General features: G+C 48.9%; 1 protein-coding gene across 1 annotated transcript in view; it reads left to right on the forward strand.

The window, feature by feature from the left end:
- The first annotated feature begins 8,479 nt into the window (after positions 1-8,479).
- Positions 8,480-22,045, forward strand: part of LOC132389923 (serine/threonine-protein phosphatase 2B catalytic subunit gamma isoform-like) — a 57,994-nt gene continuing 44,428 nt past the window's right edge. The window contains exon 1 of the mRNA XM_059962517.1: positions 8,480-8,590. Coding sequence (XP_059818500.1) covers positions 8,530-8,590 — 61 coding nt within the window. The 5' untranslated portion in view covers positions 8,480-8,529. The remainder of the gene's footprint in view (positions 8,591-22,045) is intronic.

A 22,045-nucleotide genomic window follows, 5' to 3' on the forward strand; every position in this document is an offset into this window, starting at 1 on the left:
GATGAGGAATCAGAACAAGAAAATAGGGGGAAGGGAGGGGAGGGGAGGAAGAACCACAAGGGGAAAGATGAAACTGGGGGCAGGGGTGAAATAAACTGCTGGGAAGTTTATTGGTGAAGGGGATACAGGCCTAGAGAAGGGGGAATCTGATAGGATAGGATAGAAGGTCATGGAAGAAATGAAAGGGGCGGGGGGAGTACAAGAGGGAGGTGATGGATAGGTGAGAAAGGGAAATGGGAATGATGAAGGAGATGGGGTGAGGGTAGATGTGCATGAAATGGAAGAGATGCGGTTGAGGGCAGCGTTGATGGAGGGGTAAGGAAAGCCCCTTTCTTTGAAGGAGGACATCTCCTTAGTTCTCATCCTGAGAGCAGATGCAGCGGGGACAGAAGAGTTGAGAGAAGGGAATGGCGTTTTTACAAGAAACTGGGTGGGAAGAGGTATAGCCCAGGTAGCTGTGAGATTCAGTGGGTTTATAATAAATAAGCCAGCTCCAGAAGAGATGGAGAGGTCGAGAAGGGGGGGGGGGGGGGAAGAGGTGTCAGAACTGGACCAAGTAAATTTAAGGGCGGGGTGAAAGTTGGAAGTAAAGTTGATGAAGTTGACGAGCTCTGCATGGGTGTAGGAAGCAGCACCGATGCAGTCGTCGATGTAGCACAGGAAAAGTTGGGGAGTAATAGCGGTGTAGGCTTGGAACATGGACAGTTCCACGTGCCTAACCAACAGGCAGGCACAGCTGGGGCCCTTGCGAGTGCCATGGTTCCAAAGGACTGGAAGTATCACTCCACCCTTCTGAAAGTGAGGGAGGCAGAAGGAAGGAAATTATAGGCCAGTTAGCCTGATCTCAATTGTTGGGAAGGTGTTAAGAGTCCATTGTTAGGATGAGGTTTCAGTGTACTTGGAGGCACATGATAAAATAGGCCAAGATCAGCACCGTTTCATCAAGGGAAAATCTTGCCTGACAAATTTGTTGAAATTCTTTGAGAAAATAAGAAGCAGGATAGAAAAGGAGAATCAATGGATGTTGTGTCCTTGGATTTTCAGAAGGCCTTCGACAAGGTGCCACACATGAGGCTGCTTAGCAAGATAAGAACACATGGTATTACAGGAAGGGGCCAGAAATGGCTGATTGGCAAGAGGCAAAGAGTGGGAACAAAGGGAGCTTTTCAGAATGGCTGTCAGTGACCAATGGTATTCCACAGGGGCTGTTGTTGGCCTCACTTCTTACGTTGTATGTCGATGATTTAATCGATGACTCTGCGGACAAGTTTGTGGATGATATGAAGTTAGGTGGAGGGATAGGTCGTGTTGAAACAGGGAGACTTGGGCAGATTAGACGAATGGGCAAAGTGGCAGATGGAAGTCATGCACTTTGGTTGAAGCAATAAAGCATAGACTGTTCTCTAAACGGAGGAAATTCAAAAATCTGGGGTGCAAAGTGACTTGGGAGCCCTCATGAAGCAGTGGCTAATTGGCAGGAAGCAAAGAGTGGGAATAAAGAGAACCTTTTCTGTTCGGCTGCTGGTGACCAGTGGTGTTCCACAGGGGGCTGTGTTGGAACGGATTCCTTTCACGGTACATCAATAACTTGGATGATGGAATTGATGTCTTTGTTGCTAAGTTTGCAGACAATATGAGGATTGGTGGAGGGGCAGGTAGTTTTGAGGAAGTAGAGGGGCTGCATCAGGACTTAGGAGAATGGGCAAAGAAATAGCAGATTGAATACAGTGTCAGGAAATATATGGTCATGCACTTTGGCAGAAGAAAATTGAAGGGTTGACTATTTTCTAAATGGAGAGAAAATATAATAACTGAGGTACAAAGGGATTTGGGAGTGCTTCTGCAGGATTCCCTAAAGGTTAACTTGCAGGTTGAGTCAGTGGTGAGGAAGGTAAATGCAATATTAGCGCTCATTTCAAGAGGACGAGAATATAAAAGCAAGGATGTAATGCTGAGGCTTTATAAGGTATTGTTGAGGCCTCAGGCCTTTATCTAAGAAAGGATGTGCTGATATTGGAGAGGTTTCAGAGGAGTTCACGAGAATGGTCCTGGGAATGAAAGGGTTATTGTATGAGGAGTGTTTGGTGGCACTGGGCCTGTACTCACCTGAACGCAGAAGAATGAGGGTGGGGGGAGGATCTCATTGAAACCTACCGAATGTTGAAAGGCCTACATAGAGTGGCTGTTTTCTGTAGTGGGGGAGTCTGGGACTAGGGGGACACTCGTTTAGAATGGAGATCAAGAAGAATTTCTTTAGCTAGATGGTGGAATTAATTTTCACAGGCAGCTGTGGAGGCCAAGTCAGTAGGTGTGTTTAAAGTGGAGAGTGATAGGGTCTTGATTAGTCAGGGCATGAAAGATTACAGGGAAACGGCAGGAGAATGGGTTGGGAGGGAAATGAATCATGGAGCAGACTCAATGGCCTAATTCTGCCCCTATGTCTTATGGTCTTTGAACCCCCCCCCCACCATCAGGCAGGATGTAGTGCAGCGTTAGGATAAAGACTGTTAGGATGTGGAACAGCATCTCCCTCCAGACCACAAGACGATTGAACTACCTGATGCCACCCAGGTCTCATCACAGATGAAGCCCCAGTAGTGTTATACTGTTTACTTTTTAACATGTGACATAAATTCACCTTAATATTTGTTAATTTATTTGTGTTACTATTACTCTGTGTATTGTGTGAGTTATACATACTGTCCAGAGAAACGATGTTTCACTTGGCGGTGATCAGGTGCACGGTTGAATGATGGTAAATTGAATTTCATTAGGGTCCGGTACTGCTGTGCGTTGCCCAAGGGCTGACCAAAAGTCTTGAATGACTACCATCCAGTGGGCCTGACCTCACACATCATGAAAAGCCTGGAGAGGCTGGTCCTGGCTCACCTCTGACCCCTGGTCAGATCAGCCCTCGATCCCCTGCAGTTTGCCTACCAGCAGCACATTGGTGTCGATGATGCTGTCATCTACCTGCTAAAGAGAGCCTACTCCCATTTGAATAAGCAGGGCAGCACTTTTTGATTTCTCAAGTGCCTTCAATACCATATAGCTTTCATTGCTGGGGGAAAATCTCAGTTGGATGCAGATTGGCACTTCCATTGTGTCCTGGATAATGGACTACGTGACTGGCAGACCACAGTTTATGCGGCTTCAGAGCTGTGTGTCAGACATGGCTATAGGCAGCACAGGAGCCCCACAGGACTATATTGGCTCCCCTCCTGTTTATCTTGTACACCTCGGACTTTAGATACAACACTGAGTCATGTCATCTGCAGAAATTCTCTGATGACTCAGCAATAGTTGGGTGTATGAAGGGAGGACGGGAGGATGAATACAGGGCCCTGGTGGAGGACTTTGTCAAATGGTATAAGCTGAGTTATCTGCAGCTCAACATCAGTAAGACAAAGGAGATGGTGATGGACTTTAGGAAGACCAAACCTGCACTGCTCCCTGTTAATATTGATAGTGAGGACGTGGATGTGATGAGCACTTGGATGACAGACTCGAGTGGAGCACCATCCAGAGGCTGTGTACAAGAAGGGCCAGAGTCGCCTCTACTTCCTGAGGAGACTGAGGTCCTTTGGAGTGTGCAGGCCTCTCCCTCACACGTTCTACCAGTCTGTTGTCACCAATACAGTCTTCTATGTGGTGGTGTGCTGGGGCAGTGGCATCAACATGGGTGATGCCAACAGGCTCAATAAACTGATTGGAAAGGCTGGCCTCCTCCTGTTAGGTTGTTTGTGGTAACTTATTTTTTATTCTTTCTTTCTTCTTTTCAAATATTTGTATATCTATGCACTTGTAATGCTACTGTGTCACTGCAGTTTCCTTTGGGATCAATAAATTGTCTATATATCTATCTACTAGTAAATCATTGATTTGCTGACTGTTGGTACGTTTGTGGATTGTTGTCCCCTTACCTATGAAGCTTTTGGTTGCGAGATTATTATCACAGACATGCATTTTTTTGATACCACAACAGAGGCTGATTGTTACACCCATACACTGCTCTCCACAACCGGCCTCTTTCATGCAGAAGGGAAGGCTGTTGTGAATTTTGCATTGTTAACAGTGGTAACAATTAATTTAGCTGAAATAGAGGATGAAAGAAGTATATTTAGGTTTAGGAAAAAAAGATCTGACAGGGCTCTTGAGAGTTATAAGGTAGCCAGAAAGGAGCATTCGAAGAGACTTCGGGGAGATTAAATGAGATGAGCTTTATTTGTCACGTGTACAGCAAAACATCGAAACATACAGTGGAATGCGTAGTTCACATCAAATTGGTGAGGATGTGCTGGGGGCAGCCCGCAAGTGTCTCCACACTTCCTGTGGCAACAGAGCCTGTCCACAACTTACTGACCCTATCCCGGAGGAAACCCGCAAGATCACAGGGAGGACGTCAAACCTCCGTACAGACAGCGGCAGAATTACAGCTACCACTGTAACCCTTTACACTGATCACTACACTACCATGCATGAGAAGGTCTTGGCGAGTAGGATTTGGAAAAACCCCAAGGGAACGTTCTAGAGTGAGAGTAGGACTAATCAGGGAATCACACACCTGGAGTCAGAGAGGCAGGGGAGATCCTTAATAAATTCTTTGCTTCAGTATTCACCAACAAGAGGGACAATTGTGGGGTCAGTGTAGGACAGGCTGAATTGCTGGAACATACCGCCATTAAGAAAGAACATGTGCTGGAACCTCTGACAGGTAAGCCCCAGGGCAGAATGGGATATACCCTTAGTTACAGCAGGAAGCAAGGCAAAAGATTGCTGCTCTTTTGGTAATCTTACTGACCACAGGAATTGTCGGAAGGTGACAAATGTTATCCCTTTGTTCAAGAAAGGTAATAGGGATAATCTTGGTGTTGTGATTGTGATCAAAGTCTCCAGAGAGAGATTGCATTGTGGATATGGAAGTCTTTACTAATCACAACTGCAGGCATTCTTATGGAGACCCTCTCGGTAGGGTCCCCTGAACTGAAAGTACATCACGATCTTATATCCTTAAGTTAAAAGATACACAACAGTAGGCATTTCACTACAAATTCAATCTTTACAATGTCCTTGTTTTCTTTAATACTTTGGGTTAATAAGTGGTTCCTTTGTATTTACAGTCGAAGCACATTGTACTTCATAAGACACTGCTGAAGGTTCAAACATTTCTGGGAGAAATGAATTAACACAAATATTCCAAAATCTTCTGACGTCAGGAAGTCAGATGTCCAACTATTGAAAGAGCTATGTGATAGTATCAGTCTGGTCTGCAAGCTTCCTTGAACTTGTTTACAGTGGTACAAGTTTCTTAAACTCATTACTCAAATCTTTAATAGATGCAAGCCAATTAACACAACACCATTGTCTTAATAATAAACATGAGAAATTCTGCACAAATTCTCTAGAGCAGCACACACAAAATGTTAGAGGAGCTCAAAAGGTCATGCAGCATCTGTGGGAATGAAAAACAGTCAACATTTCGGGTCTTCTTCTGGACCAAAAAGGAAGGGGGCCAGAATAAAAATTTGGGGGAGGAGAAGGAGGCTATCTGGAAGATGATAGGTGAAGCCAAGTGGGTTGGAAAGATAAAGGGCTGGAGTAATCTGAGAAGAGAGGAGAGTAGACCATTTGGCTGATGCATATGCAAATATCTCATGTAAACTATCTCTTAGTCTGTGCTACCTATAGAATATTGTTTATTTGCAAAGGTGTGCTTTTTATTTAAACTTACTGCTTGTAATTTGCATCCCAGGGTGAGTACTCCGGATGTGCATGGCACAACTGGGAAGTGTGTTTGCAGACATTTTTAATCTCTCCCTCTCTCTGTGTAGTGTGGCCTTCTGCTTCAAAACGTCCACCATTATCCCTGTACCCAAACAGACCAAGGTAACATGGCTGAAGGACTGGCGTCTTGTTGCACTCACACTTATAATAAGGAAATGCTTTGAGAGGTTGGCCAAGGATTACATCTGCAGCTTACTATCACCCACACTGGACCCCTACAATTCGCTTACCAACATAACCAATCAACAGATGATGCAATAGCCATAGCTCTACACACCGTCCTTACACATCTGGAGAAGAGAAATATTTATGTGAGAATGCTGTTCTTGGACTACAGTATTCAACACCAAAATTCCCTCCAGATTCGACAAAAAGCTCATTTGGTCTTCAACCCAAAGTATTTAAAGAAAACAAGGACATTGTAAAGATTGAATTTGTAATGAAATGCCTACTGTTGTGTATCTTTTAACTTAAGGATATAAGATCGTGATGTACTTTCAGTTCAGGGGACCCTACCGAGAGGGTCTCCATAAGAGTGCCTGCTGTTGTGATTAGTAAAGACTTCCATATCCACAATCTAATCTTGGTCTTAGTCTTCACCCTGCCTTATGTAGCTGTATCCTGGACTTCCTGTCAGATCGCTGGCAGGTGGTAAGAGTGGGCTCCCTCACCTCTGACCCTCAACACAGGTGCCCCTCAGGGCTGTGTACTAAACACCCTCCTTTATTCTCTGTGTTGCCACCCACAGCTCCAATCTGCTAATTATATTTGCTGATGATACCACACTGATTGGCCTAATCTCAAACAATAATGAGGCAACCTATAGAGAAGAACTCATCACTCTGACACAGTGGTGTCAAGAAAACAACCTCTCCCTCAATACTCGTATTGCAAAAACAAAGGAGCTGTGGACTACAGGAGGAATGGAGACGGGCTCACCCCTACTGACATCAATGGAGCTGGGGTTGAGAGGGTGAACAGCTTTAAGTTCCTCAGCATCCACATCACTGAGGATCTCACGTGGTCTGTACATACCGGCTGTGTGATGAAAAAGGCACAACAGAACCCCCTTCATCTCAGATGGTTGAAGAAGTTTGGTATGGGCCCCCAAATCCTAAGAACTTTCTACAGGAGCACAATTGACTGGCTGCATCTCTGCCTGGTAAGCAAACTATACTTCCCTCAGTCGAAGGATTCTGAGAGTGGTGCAGATAGCCCATTGCATTTGTAGATGTGAACTTCCCACTATTCAGGACATTTACAAGGACAGATGTGTAAAAAGGGCCTGAAGGATCATTGGAAACCCGAGTCACCCCAACCACAAACTGTTCCAGCCGCTACCATCTGGGAAACGGTACCGCAGCATAAAAGCCAGGACCAATGGGCTCTGGGACAGCTTCTTCCACCAGGCCATCAGACTGATTAATTCATGCTGACGCCACTGTATTTCTGTTATATTGATTGTCCTGTTGTACATACTATTTATTAATGTACCATAAATTGCACATTGCACATTTAGACGGAGATGTAACATAAAGATTTTACTCATGTATGTGAAGGAGTACGTAATAAAGTCCAATTCAATTAAGGACCATAGACTAGTTTCTGTTTGAATTAATATCTGCTATATTCACACCACTCCAGAATACTCCCTCACATTTGGGAATTATAGATTAGCAAGCTTTACATCAGTGGTGGTCAGATCGTTGGAGAGGATTCTTAAGACAAGATTTACAAGCATTTGGAGAGGCATAGTGTGATTTGGGATAGTCAGCATAGCTTTGTGAAGTCATGAAGGCTTGAGGTGGCGCTTCATGAGCCTGGTTAACTTTCTCCAATGTCAAAGTGGTGTATAAAGGTTTCTCATGGTACTTTCATCCAGAAATGGAAAGATGTTTCAGGATGTCTCAGTCCCACTGAAGGGTCTCAGCCCGAAATTTCGACTGTACTCTTTTCCACAGATGCTGCCTGGCCTGCTGAGTTCCTTCAGCATTTTGTGTGTGTTGTCTTGGATTTCCAGCACCTGCAGATTTTCTCGTTTCAGGGTGGTTGATGGTTTCAGTGCTGATCACCCGAACCATAACAACGTCAGATATAGAAACAAAATCTGCTCTGCTATTTGCTTATGGTGATTTATTTCCCTGTCAATCCCATTGTCCTGCTTTCTCTCAGTAACATATGATGCCCCTGCTAATTAAGAACCTATCAACCTCCGCTTTAAATATACCAAATAACTTGACCTCCAGCCGTCTATGGCAATGAATTCCACAGATTCACCATTCACTGGCTGAAGAAATTCCTCCCCATCACTGTTCTGAAGAGATGACTTTGTACTTGAGGCTTTGCTCTCCGGTGCTAGGCTCCCTCAGTATAGGGAACAGCTTCCATTCAGTGAAACAAGTTACAAACAAGAGAAATCATGCAGATAATCTGAGCAACACACACAACATGCTGGAGGAACTCAGCAGGTCAGGCAGTATCTATGGAGGAAAAAGTACAGTCGGCGTTCAGAGCCTAAAACATCAACTGTACTCCTTTCCATAGACTTTACCTGGCCTGCCGAGTTCCTCCAGGAATTTGTGTCTATTGCTCCATCTAGTGAAGTCCTTTCAGTCACAACCGGACCCACATTTTACGCGGTGCCTGCTGGGATTTGTCGTTCTCAGGTGGGGATGTCTTCTCCGTGAGACTACAACACCCGGCACGCTCTGCGCGGCGCGTGGGGCGGAGCCCGCTCACCGCGACATGGCGGCGGCTTCGCAGCCACGGGCCTTCCCGCTGTCTACCGTCGACAGGGTGATAAAAGGTACCGGCGGCGGACCAACCTAGTCCCACACTCACTTTCTCCACATCCCTACTCCCTTCCCTCAACCACTCCATCTATCCCCTCCGTCCACCTTCCCTCACCCCTCGTCAGTATAATCCATCCTGCGTCACTCGTTTCAACCATTTCTAACGTACCCCCTCCCCTAGGCTTATAACCCTCTATTACACCCCTCCTCTTGCAATTCTGCTTCCTTCCTCCCACTCTCGAGCCCCTCCAATTTCCTCAGTGTCTCCTCTTTCCACACCCTCCCTCCAACTCGCTGGTCACCTTTGCCCCATCTCGACATTCTGTATCAGTATGGACAATATGTAGCTTTGAGGCACAGTTGTATACTCTAAATATTTTGTATCATAAACTTTATTGGGAATTCATTTCATCTGCCATTTGGCAACTTTTCCTTTCTTTTCAAATCTTTTTATTATTATTCAAAATAACGAGTACATCGAAGTAAGTAGCACTTACAATGTCTCAAAGGGAAAAAATGTTTTAAAGATAACTGGCAATTTTTCCAGTTGGCCTATGTGGTTTTGAAGTCTTACCTTTTCGTTCACTGCAGGTGTTACATGACCTGTCCTTTTCATTCTTTGTGCAATGGTTCTGATGTCAATCCCAGTTTCATTTGGGTCTTTAAAAGGAACAACCATTCAGCAGTGCCAATTCCTTCCATAACTCTGTAAAACAACAGCAAAATTTAGCCATTTGATCATGGCTGATTTGATGCTCCTTACTAATCAAGAACCTATCCACTTCCAATTTAAATATACTCAGTGATTTTGCCTCTCCAGCTGTCTGTGGCAGTTAATTCCACAGATTCATCACCCTCTGGCTGAAGAAATTCCTTCTCATCCCTGTTCTAAGGGGATGTACTTCTATTCTGAGATTGTGCCTTCTCGTACTATAGGAAACATCCTTTCCACATCCACTTCATCTAGGTCTTTCAATATTCGATAGATTTCTCCCCCCCCCCCCCCCCAATTCTTGTAAACTCCAATGAGTACAGGCCCAGAGCCATCAAACACACCTAATGTTAACCCTTTCATTCTCAGAATAATTCTCATGAATCTCTTCTGGATCCTCTCCAGTGCCAGAACATCCTTTCTTAGATAAAGGGTCCAGTGCCTTATAAAGGCTCAGCATTACATCATTGCCCTTATATTCTAGTCCTCTCGAAATGAATGCTAACATTGCATTTGCCTTCCTTACCATCAACTTAACCTGCAAGTTAACCTTTAGGGAATCCTACACAAGAACTTCCAAGTCCCTTTGCACCTTGGATATTTGAATTTTCTCCCTGTTTAGAAACTAATCTACAACTTTATGTTAAGCTGATAACTATAATCTTTGAGCCACAACATCATACCTGCCAATCTCTAACTGTGCTACAGGATCATCTACCTCATTCTGCACGCTGCGTGCATTCAAATGTAACATCTTCAGTCCTGTATTTGGCACCCTTTTCGATTTTGCCACCATGTTATATTTCAGTTCATCCCATGATTGCCGTTTTGCTCTATCATCTGCCCGTCCTTCCTCACAGTCGCACTACATCGTCCTGTATACCAAATGCTTTATCCTCAGTCCTATCATTCCTGTTCCCATCTCTCTGCCAAAATAGTTTAAACCCTCCCCACCAGTTTTAGCAAACCTACCCACAATGATATTGGTCCCCCTCGGGTTCTGGTGTAACCCATCCTCTTTGTACAGGGCGTACCTTCCCCAGAAAAGATCCCAGTGATCCAGGAATCTGAAACCCTTCCCCCTGCCCCCTGCCCAACTTAGCATTCATCTGTATAATCATCGTATTCCTGCCCTGATTAGCACATGGTACTGGGAGTAATCCAGAGATTACTACCTTCGAGGTTCTTTTCTTCAGCCTCTTTCCTAACTCCCTACACTCACTGTGCAGAACCTCTTTCCCCTTTCTACATATCATTTGTGCTAATCTGCACCACAACCTTTGGCTACCCACCCTCCCTCTTGAGAATCTTCTACAGCTGCTCTGAGACATTCTGGACTCTAGCATCTAGGAGGCAACACACCATCCTGACATATTTCATGGCCTCTTGGTCTCTTGTCCATCCCCCTAACTATTGAGTCTCCCATTGCTACCGTTCTGCCTGGCTTTACCCTTCCCTGCTGAGCCTCAGAACCTGTCACAGTGCCTCTGAGCTTGCTGCCGTGCCCAGGTCATTCTCACTACCCCCCCACCCCCAACAGTGTTAAAAGGAATATACTTGTTAACTGAAGGGAATAGGGAATGACCACAGGGAACCCTGCACTGACTGCTTACTCCCCTGACTTCTGGTGGTCACATATCTATAGTCTGAAGCTGCGCTCTGGGTGTGATCATCTCAGTAAAAGTTTCATTTGTGAGGTTTTCAGTCTCCCGGATGGTCCTGACTGCATCCAGCTCTAGCACACATAGTTCCTTGACCTTGTCAGTCAGGAGCTGCAGTTGGATGCACTTGCTGCAGATCTCATCCAGGAGACTGTCAGGTACCCTGAAATCCTACATCTCACGGGAGGAGTATTCCTCTGCCTGAACTACCATCCTGCTTTCACTTGCTATACCTCTTAACTTCTCAAGCTTAAATTCTAGCCTGCACCTGTTCATGCCTAAGCCTCACCACTCGTAACACTGGCCCACTCCACTTGCACCTCGCGTTTTATTAGCCCCTGCCACATGCCTCAGAGATAGACATGAGTGCAACCTGTTGAGCTCATTTTAAACCTCCCACCGCCTCACCGATGAATTATCTTATTGTTAGATAGATAGATAGATACTTTATTCATCCCCGAGGGGAAATTCAATATTTTTCCAGTGTTCCATACACTTATTGTAGCAAAACTAATTACATACAGTATTTAACTCAGTATAAATATATGCATCTAAAATCACCCTCCCAAAAAGCATTAATAAATAGCTTTTAAAAAGTTCTTAAATAGTTTACTAAAGTGCATTGAGTGGTAACTTAAGCTCAGTACTAACCCCGGCACTTTAACATGTCTTGCCCCTGGTGGTTGAATTGTAGAGCCGAATGGCATTGGGGAGTAATGATCTCTTCATCCTGTCTGAGGAGCATTGCATTGACAGCAACCTGTTGCTGAAGCTGCTTCTCCATCTCAGGATGGTGCTGTGCAGAGGATGTTCAGGGTTTTCCATGATTGACCGTAGCCTACTCAGCGCCCTCCGCTCTGCCACCGATGTCATACTCTCCAGTTCTGTGCCCACGACAGAGCCCGCCTTCCTTACCAGCTTATTAAGACGTGAGGCGTCCCTCTTCTTAATGCTGCCTCCCCAGCACGCCACCACAAAGAAGAGGGCGCTCTCCACAACTGACCAATAGAACATTTTCAGCATCTCACTACAAACATTGAATGACGCCAGCCTTCTGAGGAAGTACAGTCGACTCTGTGCTTTCCTGCTCAGGGCATCTGTGTTGGCAGTCCAGTCTAGTTTCTAGTCTAACTGCACTCCCAGATACTTGTATGTCTTAACCTGCTCCACACATTCTCCATTAATGATCACTGGCTTCATATGAGGCCTAGGTCTCCTAAAGTCCACCACCATCTCCTTGGTCTTGGTGATACTGAGATATAGGTAGTTTGAGTTGCACCATATCACAAAGTCCTGTATCAGTTTCCTATACTCTTCCTCCTGACCATTCCTGACACACCCCACTATGGCCGTGTCATCAGTGAACTTCTGCACATGGCAGGACTCCGAGTTATATTGTTGAGCTGTCTGTCACAGGACAATATCAAACACTTCATGGTGGTCCCGGATTCACAGCATTACTTCTGTTACTGCTTCAAAGGACTCTTGTGATATTTGTTAAAAAAGCAGTAGTAAATCTTTAAGGGTTTGCATTGTCTGCTATGAGGCCACTCTCATGTTGAATGAGCAACACCTCATATTCTGTTTGGGTCACCTCCAACCTGGTGGCATGAACATCAGTTTCTCCAACTTCTGCTAATTTCTCCCCCTTTTCCCATTCCACATTCTGGCTCCCCTCTTACCCTTTCTCTATTCTTCACTGCGAATCACCTTCTGCCCATCCTGCTTTGTCCAGTCTCCTATCGTAGTCCTTTCTTTAGACCGTTACCTTTTCTACTTATCACCTTCCAGCTTCTTACTTTATCCCACCCTCCCCAACCCACTACCTTCCCCTCACTTGGCTACAGCTACTGTTCAGCTTATACCACCCCACCTTACTATAGCTTCTTGCCCCTTCCTTTCCAATCCTGCTGAAGGATCTCCACCCACAGTGTCAACTGTTGGGTTCCTCTACTTTGATGCGGGCTGAGTTCCTCTACCGTTTTCTCAATCTTTCTTTATAATGACAACCAGTTTAGTTTTATGAATGAGATCTCTGGAATTTTTCCGTAGTTAGCTTCTCTCTCCTCCCTTTAAGAACTGGGGATGACATTTGTGCAACTTCCCAGCCCCCTGACAAATCCAAGAACTGGAAGATTATAGCCACCCCAAATTTTCTACAGTACTTGAGATGCTTCTCAGCTGATCAAGTAACTTTTCAAGTAGTTCCAACCTTATTTTATTTGCACAATTTGTCGTTTTGCATATTAGTTGTTCTACTTCTTAAGCCCATCACCCTTACAGGGACAGATGCCTCCGTCAGCAACTTGTCAGTCCTGTGTCCTGGGCAGAGTTCTGTGACGTCAGCAACTTGTCAGTCCTGTGTCCTGGGCAGAGTTCTGTGACGTCAGCAACTTGTCAGTCCTGTGTCCTGGGCAGAGTTCTGTGACGGCAGCTCGTCAGTCCTGTGTCCTGGGCAGAGTTCTGTGACGGCAGCTCGTCAGTCCTGTGTCCTGGGCAGAGTTCTGTGACGGCAGCTCGTCAGTCCTGTGTCCTGGGCAGAGTTCTGTGACGGCAGCTCGTCAGTCCTGTGTCCTGGGCAGAGTTCTGTGACGGCAGCTCGTCAGTCCTGTGTCCTGGGCAGAGGCCTGTGACGTCAGCTCATCAGTCCTGTGTCCTGGGCAGAGGCCTGTGACGGCAGCTCGTCTGTCCTGTGTCCTGGGCAGAGGCCTGTGACGGCAGCTCATCAGTCCTGTGTCCTGGGCAGAGGCCTGTGACGTCAGCAACTTGTCAGTCCTGTGTCCTGGGCAGAGGCCTGTGACGGCAGCTCGTCAATCCTGTATCCTGGGCAGAGGCCTGTGACGGCAGCTCGTCAGTCCTGTGTCCTGGGCAGAGGCCTGTGATGGCAGCTCGTCAGTCCTGTGTCCTGGGCAGAGGCCTGTGACGGCAGCTCGTCAGTCCTGTGTCCTGGGCAGAGGCCTGTGACGGCAGCTCGTCAGTCCTGTATCCTGGGCAGAGTTCTGTGACGGCAGCTCGTCAGTCCTGTGTCCTGGGCAGAGGCCTGTGACGGCAGCTCGTCAATCCTGTATCCTGGGCAGAGGCCTGTGACGGCAGCTCGTCAATCCTGTATCCTGGGCAGAGGCCTGTGACGTCAGCTCGTCAGTCCAGTGTCCTGGGCAGAGGCCTGTGACGGCAGCTCGTCAGTCCTGTGTCCTGGGCAGAGGCCTGTGACGTCAGCTCGTCAGTCCAGTGTCCTGGGCAGAGTTCTGTGACGGCAGCTCGTCAGTCCTGTGTCCTGGGCAGAGGCCTGTGACGGCAGCTCGCCAGTCCAGTGTCCTGGGCAGAGTTCTGTGACGGCAGCTCGTCTGTCCTGTGTCCTGGGCAGAGTTCTGTGACGGCAGCTCATCAGTCCAGTGTCCTGGGCAGAGGCCTGTGACGTCAGCTCGTCAGTCCAGTGTCCTGGGCAGAGTTCTGTGACGGCAGCTCGTCAGACCAGTGTCCTGGGCAGAGGCCTGTGACGGCAGCTGGCCAGTCCTGTGTCCTGGGCAGAGGCCTGTGACGGCAGCTCGTCAGTCCAGTGTCCTGGGCAGAGTTCTGTGACGTCAGCTCGTCAGTCCTGTGTCCTGGGCAGAGGCCTGTGACGGCAGCTGGCCAGTCCTGTGTCCTGGGCAGAGGCCTGTGACGGCAGCTCGTCAGTCCAGTGTCCTGGGCAGAGGCCTGTGACGGCAGCTCGTCAGTCCAGTGTCCTGGGCAGAGGCCTGTGACGGCAGCTCGTCAGTCCTGTGTCCTGGGCAGAGGCCTGTGACGGCAGCTCGTCTGTCCTGTGTCCTGGGCAGAGGCCTGTGACGTCAGCTCGTCAGTCCAGTGTCCTGGGCAGAGGCCTGTGACGGCAGCTCGTCAGTCCTGTGTCCTGGGCAGAGTTCTGTGACGGCAGCTCGCCAGTCCAGTGTCCTGGGCAGAGTTCTGTGACGGCAGCTCGTCTGTCCTGTGTCCTGGGCAGAGTTCTGTGACGGCAGCTCATCAGTCCAGTGTCCTGGGCAGAGGCCTGTGACGTCAGCTCGTCAGTCCAGTGTCCTGGGCAGAGTTCTGTGACGGCAGCTCGTCAGTCCAGTGTCCTGGGCAGAGTTCTGTGATGGCAGCTCGTCAGTCCTGTGTCCTGGGCAGAGGCCTGTGACGGCAGCTGGCCAGTCCTGTGTCATGGGCAGAGGCTTGTGACGGCAGCTCGTCAGTCCAGTGTCCTGGGCAGAGTTCTGTGACATCAGCTCGTCAGTCCAGTGTCCTGGGCAGAGGCCTGTGACGGCAGCTCGTCAGTCCAGTGTCCTGGGCAGAGGCCTGTGACGGCAGCTCGTCAGTCCAGTGTCCTGGTCAGAGGCCTGTGACGGCAGCTCGTCAGTCCTGTGTCCTGGGCAGAGGCCTGTGACGGCAGCTGGCCAGTCCTGTGTCCTGGGCAGAGGCCTGTGATGGCAGCTCGTCAGTCCTGTGTCCTGGGCAGAGGCCTGTGACGGCAGCTCGTCAGTCCTGTATCCTGGGCAGAGTTCTGTGACGGCAGCTCGTCAGTCCAGTGTCCTGGGCAGAGGCCTGTGACGGCAGCTCGTCAGTCCAGTGTCCTGGGCAGAGGCCTGTGACGGCAGCTCGTCAGTCCTGTGTCCTGGGCAGAGGCCTGTGACGGCAGCTGGCCAGTCCTGTGTCCTGGGCAGAGTTCTGTGACGGCAGCTGGCCAGTCCTGTGTCCTGGGCAGAGGCCTGTGACGGCAGCTCGTCAGTCCTGTGTCCTGGGCAGAGGCCTGTGACGGCAGCTCGTCAGTCCTGTATCCTGGGCAGAGTTCTGTGACGGCAGCTCGTCAGTCCTGTGTCCTGGGCAGAGGCCTGTGACGGCAGCTCGTCAATCCTGTCTCCTGGGCAGAGGCCTGTGACGGCAGCTCGTCAATCCTGTATCCTGGGCAGAGGCCTGTGACGGCAGCTCGTCAATCCTGTATCCTGGGCAGAGGCCTGTGACGTCAGCTCGTCAGTCCAGTGTCCTGGGCAGAGGCCTGTGACGGCAGCTCGTCAGTCCTGTGTCCTGGGCAGAGGCCTGTGACGTCAGCTCGTCAGTCCTGTGTCCTGGGCAGAGGCCTGTGACGGCAGCTCGTCAATCCTGTATCCTGGGCAGAGGCCTGTGACGTCAGCTCGTCAGTCCAGTGTCCTGGGCAGAGTTCTGTGACGGCAGCTCGCCAGTCCTGTGTCCTGGGCAGAGGCCTGTGACGGCAGCTCGTCTGTCCTGTGTCCTGGGCAGAGTTCTGTGACGGCAGCTCGTCTGTCCTGTGTCCTGGGCAGAGGCCTGTGACGTCAGCTCGTCAGTCCAGTGTCCTGGGCAGAGTTCTGTGACGGCAGCTCGTCAGTCCAGTGTCCTGGGCAGAGTTCTGTGACGGCAGCTCGTCAGTCCTGTGTCCTGGGCAGAGGCCTGTGACGGCAGCTGGCCAGTCCTGTGTCCTGGGCAGAGGCCTGTGACGGCAGCTCGTCAGTCCAGTGTCCTGGGCAGAGTTCTGTGACGTCAGCTCGTCAGTCCTGTGTCCTGGGCAGAGGCCTGTGACGGCAGCTGGCCAGTCCTGTGTCCTGGGCAGAGGCCTGTGACGGCAGCTCGTCAGTCCAGTGTCCTGGGCAGAGGCCTGTGACGGCAGCTGGTCAGTCCAGTGTCCTGGGCAGAGGCCTGTGACGGCAGCTCGTCAGTCCTGTGTCCTGGGCAGAGGCCTGTGACGGCAGCTCGTCTGTCCTGTGTCCTGGGCAGAGGCCTGTGACGTCAGCTCGTCAGTCCAGTGTCCTGGGCAGAGGCCTGTGACGGCAGCTCGTCAGTCCTGTGTCCTGGGCAGAGTTCTGTGACGGCAGCTCGTCTGTCCTGTGTCCTGGGCAGAGTTCTGTGACGGCAGCTCGTCAGTCCAGTGTCCTGGGCAGAGGCCTGTGACGTCAGCTCATCAGTCCAGTGTCCTGGGCAGAGTTCTGTGACGGCAGCTCGTCAGTCCAGTGTCCTGGGCAGAGTTCTGTGATGGCAGCTCGTCAGTCCAGTGTCCTGGGCAGAGTTCTGTGACATCAGCTCGTCAGTCCAGTGTCCTGGGCAGAGGCCTGTGACGGCAGCTCGTCAGTCCAGTGTCCTGGGCAGAGGCCTGTGACGGCAGCTCGTCAGTCCAGTGTCCTGGGCAGAGGCCTGTGACGGCAGCTCGTCAGTCCTGTGTCCTGGGCAGAGGCCTGTGACGGCAGCTGGCCAGTCCTGTGTCCTGGGCAGAGGCCTGTGATGGCAGCTCGTCAGTCCAGTGTCCTGGGCAGAGTTCTGTGACGGCAGCTCGTCAGTCCAGTGTCCTGGGCAGAGGCCTGTGACGGCAGCTCATCAGTCCAGTGTCCTGGGCAGAGGCCTGTGACGGCAGCTCATCAGTCCAGTGTCCTGGGCAGAGTTCTGTGACGGCAGCTCGTCAGTCCTGTGTCCTGGGCAGAGGCCTGTGACGGCAGCTCGTCAGTCCTGTGTCCTGGGCAGAGGCCTGTGACGGCAGCTCGTCAGTCCTGTGTCCTGGGCAGAGGCCTGTGACGGCAGCTCGTCAGTCCTGTGTCCTGGGCAGAGGCCTCCGACAGCAGTTCACCAGAGTACTGTGTCCTGCGCCAAAGGTTGATCAGCCCACACAGCTTTATACATCTTGTGGGTGAAGATCCTTCCTTTCCCAGGACATCTTTGACAGCTTTGATGCTTCTGTTAGTGTTTCTGTAGCACTGGGTTTTTATGGGATGTGGTTGCTAGCCCATGCCAACCATCCTCCTTTCATAGCCAGACTTGGGACCGTCCATGTCGGAGCTTTTATCATCGTTCTGTGTCGTATGCTGTGGGCGATCATGGTCTTTCCATGGCCATACACAAGGAAATCTGCAGATGCTGGAAATTCAAACAACAACACACACAAAATGCTGGTGGAACACAGCAGGCCAGGCAGCATCTATAGGGAGAAGCGCTGTCGACGTTTCGGGCGGAGACCCTTCGTCAGGACTAACCAAAAGGAAAGATAGTAAGAGATTTGAAAGTAGTGGAGGGACGGGGAAATGCGAAATGATAGGGGAAGACCGGAGGGGGTGGGATGAAGCTAAGAGCTGGGAAGGTGATTGGCGAAAGCGATTCAGAGCTGGAGAAGGGAAAGGATCATGGGACGGGAGGCCTCAGGAGAAAGAAAGGAGTGGGGGAGCACCAGAGGGAGATGGAGAACAGGCAAACAACTAAATATGTCAGGGATGGGGTAAGAAGGGGAGGAGGGGCATTAACGGAAGTTAGAGAAGTCAATGTTCATGCCATTAGGTTGGAGGCTACCCATCCGGTATATAAGGTGTTGTTCCTCCAACCTGAGCTTGGATTCATTTTGACAATAGAGGAGGCCATGGATAGACATATCAGAATGGGAATGGGACGTGGAATTAAAATGTGTGGCCACTGGGAGATCCTGCTTTTTCTGGCGGACCGAGCGTAGGTGTTCAGCGAAATGGTCTCCCAGTCTGCGTCGGGTCTCACCAATATATAAAAGGCCACACCGGGAGCACCGGACGCAGTATACCACACCAGCCGACTCACAGGTGAAGTGTCGCCTCACCTGGAAGGACTGTCTGGGGCCCTGAATGGTGGTGAGGGAGGAAGTGTTCGGGGCAGGTGTAGCACTTGTTCCGTTTACAAGGATAAGTGCCAGGAGGGAGATCAGTGGGAAGGGATTGGTGGGGGCGTGAGCGAGTGGACAAGGGAGTCACATAGGGAGCGATCCCTGCGAAAAGCAGAAAGGGGGGGAGGTAAAAATGTGCTTGGTGATGGGATCCCGTTAGAGGTGGCGGAAGTTACGGAGAATTATACGTTGGACCTGAAGGCTGGTGGGGTGGTAGGTAAGGACAAGGGGAACCCTATCCTGAGTGGGGTGGCGGGTGGATGAGGTGAGGGCAGATGTGCATGAAATGGGAGAGATGCGTTTCAGAGCAGAGTTGATGGTGGACAAAGGGAAGCCCCTTTGTTTAAAAAAGGAAGTCACCTCCTTTGTCCTGGAATGAAAAGCCTCATCCTGAGAGCAGATGCAGTGGAGACGGAGGAATTGTGAGAAGGGGATAGCCTTTTTGCAAGAGACAGGGTGGGAAGAGGAATAGTCCAGGTAGGCGTGAGAGTCTTTAGGCTTATAGTAGATATCAGTAGGTAGGCCGTATCCAGAGATGGAGACAGAAAGATCAAGAAAGGGGAGGGAGGTGTCAGAAATGGACCAGGTTAATCTGAGGGCAGGGTGAAAGTTGGAGGCAAAGTTAATGAAGTCAACAAGCTCAGCATGCGTGCAAGAGGCAGTGCCAATGCAGTCGTCGATGTAGCGAAGGAAAAGGGGGACGGATACCTATATAGCCTTGGAACATGGACTGTTCCACAAAGCCAACAAAAAGGCAGGCATAACTGGGACCCATATGGGTGCCCATGGCTACACCTTTGGTTTGGAGGAAGTGGGAGGAGCCAAAGGAGAAATTATTGAGAGTAAGAACTAATTCCGCTAGACGGAGGAGAGTGGTGGTAGAGGGGAATTGGTTAGGTCTGGAATCCAAAAAAAAAGCAAAGAGCTTCGAGACCATCTCGGTGGGGGATGGAGGTATATAGGGACTGGACGTCCATGGTGAAAATAAGATGGTGAGGGACAGGGAACTTAAAATCATTGAAAAAATTCAAAGCATGAGAAGTGTCATGAATATAGGTGGGAAGAGATTGAACAAGGAGGGATAAGACAGTGTCAAGGTATGCAGAAATGAGTTCAGTGGGGCAGGAGCAAGCTGAGACAATAGGTCTACCTGGACAGGCAGGTTTGTGGATCTTGGGTAGGAGGTAGAAACGGGAAGTGCGGGGTGTGGAAACTGTGAGTTGCTGGCAGTGGATGGGAGATCCCCAGAGCTGATAAGGTTGGTGATGGTATAGGAGAAAATGGCCTGGTGCTCCTTAGTGGGGTCATGATCAAGGGGTAAATAAGAGGAGGTATCAGAGAGTTGTCGCTGTGCCTCAGCCAGGTAGAGGTCAGTACGCCAGACAACAACAGCTCCCCCCTTATCAGCAGATTTTATAGTGAGGTTGGGATTGGTGTGGAGGGAGTGGAGAGCAGAGCGTTCAGAAGGAGTGAGGTGGAATTGGAAAAGCATGTGGTGAAGTCAGATGGCCATGATTGTTCTTGGCAAATTTTTCTACAGAAATGGAATACCATTGCCTTCTTCTGGGCAGTGTCTTTACAAGATGGGTGACCCTCAGCCATTATCAATACCCTTCAGAGATTGTCTGCCTGGCATCAGTGGTCACATAACCAGGACTTGTGTTATGCACCAGCTGCTCGTACGACCATCCACAACTTGCTCCTGTGGCTTCACGTGACCCTGATCGGGTGCTAAGCAGGTGTTACTCCTTACCAGACATCCCACCCTGCAAAAACTCATTTCAGGGAGGTAGCACCATCACCCCTGCCCCCCCGCAATCCCATATCCCCCCCCCCCCCATCGACCTCCAAGTGTGTATGTATAGAGGACAGTCGACCTCCTAGTGTGAATTTATAGAGGGCATTTGATAATGAAAGAACACAATTTATTTGATCTCATATTGAAATGATTTGCACATATATATATATTTTCCTTGTTGAGTATTTTGTTGGCAATCTCAATGCTAATAGTTAAATGCTAATGCAAATATATTTTCTATTTCTTTTGCAAACTTGGTGACATTGAGAGCTCCTCAGCAGCAGTTTTTAGACAAATGTTGATCAGGTGTCTTGGACAGCCAAGGCTGTAAATATGAGGGGCCTGTGCTTTCACTCTTGATAAGACAGAGTTGTTTTTGCCAATCATCACATTGCCGTTGTCACTGCTAAATCTTACACAATTAGACCATTCAAGGCCTTTGTCATGCATGGATGATGCAATGCAGTTGAATATGTTTTCAGCCTTGGCATCATTGCACACTGGCATGTCTACAAATCCGACTGGTACCTTATCCTGCGTTTCATTATAGTACCTGGTTAAAATGGCACATTCCTTCTCACACATGATATCGTTGCTTTCGTCATCCAAAATACTGTATGGCCTTTTTTCTGTCTGGATGAACTTGTACAGATCCTCTGAACATTCAGGTTCCAGTGCCATGTTCACAGTAGCTGCTGTTTTGGTTGATGAGCAGGCATAGCTTTTTGCTGTTTCTGAATCAGGAAACATTTTCCTGAATGGCTTGCCTATGTGCTTACACTCCTGGAATGGCAGGTTATGCTCAACAATGAAAGATGTAAAGTACACCTCAGCTCTAGTGACCTTCTCTGTCAGAATTTGGTTTTCTGCTGAAAAGAACTGTGAAATACTTGAGCAGCCTTCCCTGCGCTTAGCCTCCCTAATATGTTGTGGTCCCTAAAAGAAATGAAAGCATAAGGTGTATCCTTATTATATTGTCTTATGCAGAAAATATGACATTACAATATATACTTATATAATCATGGAGTTTTTTTTCTATTACAACTTGAAACAAGTCTACAGGGAGTTTGGCCTCATCACGTAGAGTAGTTGATTAGCAGCTAGCCAGCTAGTTTAAATAACGATAGCTATGCTAGTGAATGAATGACACCTGTTAAACTCAGCTCAACATGTCCTTTACAGTCATTTAACCCACCGTGGGCAATAGAAAAGTCACTGTTGCAAACAGTGCAGCGAGCAACACTGTCATTATTTTTGACCCTTATTAGGCAGTGTAGTCTGGGGTGAAGTATGTTTAATATTTTCTTTTCTTTTGGAACACTCTGCTATGGTGCTGCAGGACACTAAACTGACACTAAAGGACAATGAAAGAGAGAGAAGAGTTGACTGTAAAGCCCACCCACAGAGAAAACTGATAGGTCTATTTAGCACAAAGAGAGACCAATCAGGATGCCCTCTCTCTGTCACTGTCTCACTACGTCTGTCATTCGCTCTTTCTGTCACTCTCTCTCCCCCTCTCGCTCGCTCTCAAAAAAATCGATTTCCGGGATATTGTATATAATTTGCGGATGTCAGGGAGCAGCTATCAATATGTGGGAGACTCCCAGAACTTCTGGGAGAGGTAGGATATCTGCCTTACCCAAGGGTGACCTGCAGGCTAGC

The sequence above is a fragment of the Hypanus sabinus genome, chromosome 1 (assembly GCF_030144855.1).
Source record: "Hypanus sabinus isolate sHypSab1 chromosome 1, sHypSab1.hap1, whole genome shotgun sequence".
Taxonomy (NCBI): domain Eukaryota; kingdom Metazoa; phylum Chordata; class Chondrichthyes; order Myliobatiformes; family Dasyatidae; genus Hypanus; species Hypanus sabinus.